Below are 5030 nucleotides of genomic sequence, written 5' to 3' on the forward strand. Positions count from 1 at the left end.
AAGACACATTCAGAAATATTAGAATTGAAAAATTACAATTCTTATTATTTTAATTTAAAAAATGAGTAAATATTTATTTTCTTTACTTTACTTGTTGACGGATTAAAAAAGAAGAGGGAAGGGAATAGTGGTGGTACTCGTATAAAGTAGCAGTAGAAGAGAAGTTTGACCGGGTCAAAACCAGAAATGGTTCCCTCCATCCAAACTCCAAAATCAAATCACGACTTTCGAAGAGTCCTTTGTTAGTTGCTTCTTTAAGGAAAAAAATAAAGGCGGGTGAGGATACAGTTGGAAGAGAGAGATAAATGGGCCCCGCACCAACTAGGCCTCAGGATAATATGGGGCCAAAATTGTACCCATCAAAATTCCAACCAAATACGTACACCTAATTCCATCTCTCATCTTTCTTGCAACTTTGCTTCAAAACATAATACCTAAATAGGCAAACCATCAACGTCTATCACCTTCTCAAGAACCATGTGTTACCCTTATTTCCCATCACTTTAATTCTTCGGACATAATAACATAGAATATAGAGAAATAAAAACTAATTATTTTGCCTTGATTCCACCAAGGGAAATTAGGCAAAAGTTCCAAGGTGGATAACAGGAGAATTCAAGAATTACACAAGATATTATTACATACTATAAATTATTACATATACTATATACTATAACAAGCAAAAGAGAGGGATTGTACAAAAGGTATGGGTAAAACCTTTCATCAATTCCTTGTTAGCTTGACTTGGAACACTTTTTCCAATTCCAAACAGCATACCATACCTTGCCCCTTAGTATATTGTTGCCCATATGAAAATGAACCGCGTAACTTATTACAACTAATTAATAATACTAACAAGTACCAAAAAATATAGAATAACCTTCTTCCCTAAACTATTTCTTTAACTATTGCTTCAAACTAGAAAACAGAGATCCCAGAAGCTACAATCCGTTAACCTAAACCTGGATGTTTTATTGCAACTAACTACCCAAAACACATTCCTTGAATCCCATCATTCATGGGCCAAAAAAAAAAACTAAACAAAACACCAAGTTTACTAGCACAAACCAGTGGCCAATTTCCACTATTTTTCATCTCCATGCCTTTTAAAACTAGAATAGAACAATTTTTGTTTTCAAGTCAGAGTCAGTAAGTCCACTCCTGCGGGAGGCGAACTTCGTAGCTGGCTGCCTCTTCCCGCCGTGCCCTTAATCTGTTCTGCATCAGAACAGCGTTTCTTCTTGCAACCAATGCATCTAAAACAGAAAAGAAATATCTGAATACGGAAACCCTTAAATAAAATGTTACAGACATGAGAAACAGGGATTAGGCATACCATAATCAGTGGCAAAGGCGTCGGAGAAGCACGGCTGAAGTGATGGACCATTAAAACCCTCCATGTTTAAGTTCAAAGCATGAACTACCTTAGCCGGAACCACAACAGGTGCAGAACCTGATGGAATAAACCCATTAAAATTAGATACAAGCGGACCAACCGTATAAGAAATTAAACGAGCCAAGAGAGGGGTTTAGCGCTTTTACCAGTCTTCTTTCGAGGCTCAGCGGTGTTCCCATAATGGCGAGGCAAGAACACCCCTGTTCCGCCAGAGCTGGCTCTTTTGGCGGCAGATCCAACCGGAACCGGAACCGGAACCCGATGCCCGGATCCGACATACTGCAAGTTGTTCTGATTCTGGTGAGGTTGGGGCCATGCAGATTGGAGACGGTTACCACATTTTACACTCTCGTAACAAACTTCACGCGCTCTGTTCTGCTGTTGGAGGAGCCAGTATGCTTTATTACCAGCCCCCTGCCTTCCCCAGGTAGAACCACACTGTTGATTCAACACCTGCTCTTGAGAAACCTGAACACAATGGGAAAAGATTTAGATTCAAGTTTTTCAGAAATGCCTTCTTCCCAAATTAAAGACGGTGTTGTTACCTGAGGAGCGTGGTTACAGAACGAGCGGCATACGGTGGTGTGGAGGTCCTTCGGTGCTGCTGCGGTGGCGCGTGCAGAGTTAAGAAACCCTCTGTTGCTCTGAGACACGTGGTCGTTCAGCTTCATCCTGGCCACTTGTCCTGCGGCTTGGTATATAACCTCCCAAGGGTCGTTTTGGTCGGCGAACGGCGTCGTCGAAGGGGAAGGAACACGGGAAGATCCGTTCGGTGTTCCTTCACCGGAAACTAAGCTACGGCCGGACCAGCTTCCGATTCCGCTAAGGGTAGACTGAGGCGAGCCGGCCATACCGCGAGTTTTGCATGCCTGTGAGAAGCAAAACGAAAATAGAGCGTTAGCTTCAGAAGGAAGAAAGAGAAAGTGTGTTATTGTGGCTTTCAGAATATTCTGTACCTCAGGTTTCTCAGTGGCGAGTTGTTTGCGTGAGTCGTGAATCGTCGCCTGACTGAGGCGGCGAGTCAAGCCGGCGAAGAAGTCTTCTTCCTCGTCGCTGCTCTCCGTCTCGGTGGAGCCAGCAACGGACTCCACCGGAGAGGAGACACCAAACTCATAGGGGAACTCGGAAGGAAAGGCGAAAACGGCGTCCGGGTCGGGTTTTGGAGAGCCCTTAGGTCCGTCGAGGAACTGCGGCGGCGGAAGCCAGAGAGGCGCGTCGTCAAGAAGGTTCGCCATGGTTGGTCGGAAAGTGGTAGAAGTTGAAAATAGGAATGAAGAGAGAAAGTAGGAAGTAGAAGTAGAAGTAGGGTGGTGGATCATAGAATGTTGAAGACAATGTTGCTTTTATTAAGGTTTCAGGGTCTCCTTTCACACACTTCAAATTCTTATTTTATTGTATTAAAAAATAAAAAGAAAATGAGGGGGGAGAGAGAGGTGCGCAATTTGCAAACAACTGGAAGAAGGGCCCAGTGGTTGGAGACATTTGTCCTTGTTTTTGTATGCAACTCACCTGCCATTTGTCCACTCCACCCCTTAATAATCTCTTTCAAATTAATTCAAATTAATTAAACACCACCGTTTTCATTGGAACATGCATCGTTACCAACTTACCATACCCCGCATTCTTTTTCTTTTTAGTTTCTCTTTTTATATTCCACATGCCTTAATTTTAATCTTCACAAATCACAACTTTCTGGGTTTTTTTTTTTTACTTTTATATACCTTAAAATTAAATTTCAAATTTCAAATTTCTTACACTTCTACACTAACCAAGGGTTTACTATTCTATTACCATACGTCTCAATAATTGTTTTTCAAAGTCTTCTCTCTTTTTCTTTGCCACTACTACTCTCTTTTCTTTTTAGTAGGATTTAGCTTATGGGTACTCATATATGTTAAGGTTGTTAATTATAAAAGTATTTATGAAAGACAACAAATAAAGAAATCTTTAATGTACTTGTTATATATTTATTGAAATTTTAATGTGTCCTAACCATTACCTAAGGCACTTTGGTACATATTACAATCTAGAAGTAAGTTTTTCCTAAGGGTGTTTGCACTGATTTTGTTTGATTTTGAAAAAATAAAATTAATTTGATCCAATATATAATTTATTACGATTTTAAATTGGTTTGGTTTATTTTATTTTTATTAATAAAATTTTAAGGTTTTATTATTTTTTAAAATAAAAATAACTTTAAATTGATAAGCCCAATAAATAAATAAATCTTATTTTATATTCACAAAATAATAAAATACTTAATAAATAATAATAATAATAATAATAATAATAATAATAATAATAATACATAAATAAGATAAAAATTAATTTAAATTTTAACAGTGTTATTTGAATTAGTTTAAATTTTAACTTCCCTAATTTGTACATATTTACATATATTCTCTTTGTCATAAATTAATTTAAGAATGGATAAAAAAATGGTATAATCCATCTTTACTGTGCTATTATGCAAAAATGTTGATCTATTATGCAATAGATATGGGTGTGTAAATCCAAACCAATCTAAATTAAATCGTCTATCCAATTCAATTCAAACCGAAAATTGATTAAAACCGCATTAATTCGGATTTGATTGGATTCTATTTTTTACAATCCGTTAGATGGTATCGGATTTTTTATCTACTTTTCATAGCCGATCCAATCCAATCCAAACCGCACAATGTACTATAATATTATTATTTTATTATTATATTTACAAGTATACTTGTAACATGTTTAATTTGTTATACATTTTTATATTATTCAGTATTATTATCATTTAATAAATATTTTATGTTTAAAATATTATTTATTTATTTATTTTAACTAACCTATAATTTTATTTTTATTGTTATGTTATCGTTGGCTTTTAAAAATATTGTTGAGACTTGTTATGTTATTTTTTATTATTTAAAATTTGATGTTAAGACTTGTTATATGTATTTAATTTTTTTAATTTATAAAACCGCAAATCCAATCCAATTTAAACCGCTTGAAATTGGATCGAATCAGTTTTTTTTTTTTTTTTTTTAAACTGCACCGCAAGCAAAATTAGTGTTCGGATCGGATAAATTTTTTATTCAAAACCGATCCAAACCGCACCGCAAACACCGCTGGTAATAGACATGCAAAATGTAGGTTATGCTTTGAAGAACAAAGCTGAAAATTGAATTTTTCTTACCCCACACCAAAGAAAACGGCAGCTATAGTAATACACAGACAAAGATTAGTATTTTATACATTTTATTAGTAGTTACTCAGGATTAATTCTATTTTTTTGAGCTAAAAATTTTAAAAACAAACAGTATATAATTTTTTTTAAATTAATTTTTTGTTAAGTAGATAAATAAATTAATTGTTAGTTATTAGGAATAGTTAAAAAATATATTATTTTCATTATAGTTATAATAATAGTATTAGTTGGTTTTTAGAATTAATTTTTTGTTAAGTAGATAAATAAATTAATTGTTAGTTATTAGGAATAGTTAAAAAATATATTCTTTTCATTATAGTTATAATAATAGTATTAGTTGTTAGTGTTGATAAATTGTCGTTAATGACTTAGTGTATAGTATTAATTGGACGTTAGTATATATTTTTTAATGATTTAGGTTTTTAGGTTAAAAGTTGACTA

General features: G+C 34.6%; 1 protein-coding gene across 1 annotated transcript; it reads right to left on the bottom strand.

Annotated features, from left to right (window-relative positions):
- Nucleotides 1-614: 614 nt before the first annotated feature.
- LOC112791564 (uncharacterized) lies at nt 615-2907 on the bottom strand. The gene is made up of 5 exons (XM_025834444.3): nt 2353-2907; nt 1942-2265; nt 1543-1864; nt 1337-1453; nt 615-1256 (listed from the first exon to the last, which is right to left on the bottom strand). Exons 1-5 carry the CDS (start codon nt 2713-2715, stop codon nt 1147-1149), a joined length of 1236 nt encoding a protein of 411 aa, XP_025690229.1. The 5' UTR covers nt 2716-2907; the 3' UTR covers nt 615-1146.
- Between the last annotated feature and the right edge of the window lie 2123 nt (nt 2908-5030).

The sequence above is a fragment of the Arachis hypogaea genome, chromosome 3 (assembly GCF_003086295.3).
Source record: "Arachis hypogaea cultivar Tifrunner chromosome 3, arahy.Tifrunner.gnm2.J5K5, whole genome shotgun sequence".
Lineage (NCBI taxonomy): Eukaryota > Viridiplantae > Streptophyta > Magnoliopsida > Fabales > Fabaceae > Arachis > Arachis hypogaea.

Coding starts and splice junctions, on each gene's coding strand:
- LOC112791564 (XM_025834444.3), bottom strand. CDS start 2,715: ATGATCCACCACCCTACTTCTACTTCTACTTCCTACTTTCTCTCTTCA. Junction 2,266..2,352: donor TCGCCACTGAGAAACCTGAG/GTACAGAATATT, acceptor TGCTTCTCACAG/GCATGCAAAACTCGCGGTAT. Junction 1,865..1,941: donor TCTGTAACCACGCTCCTCAG/GTAACAACACCG, acceptor CATTGTGTTCAG/GTTTCTCAAGAGCAGGTGTT.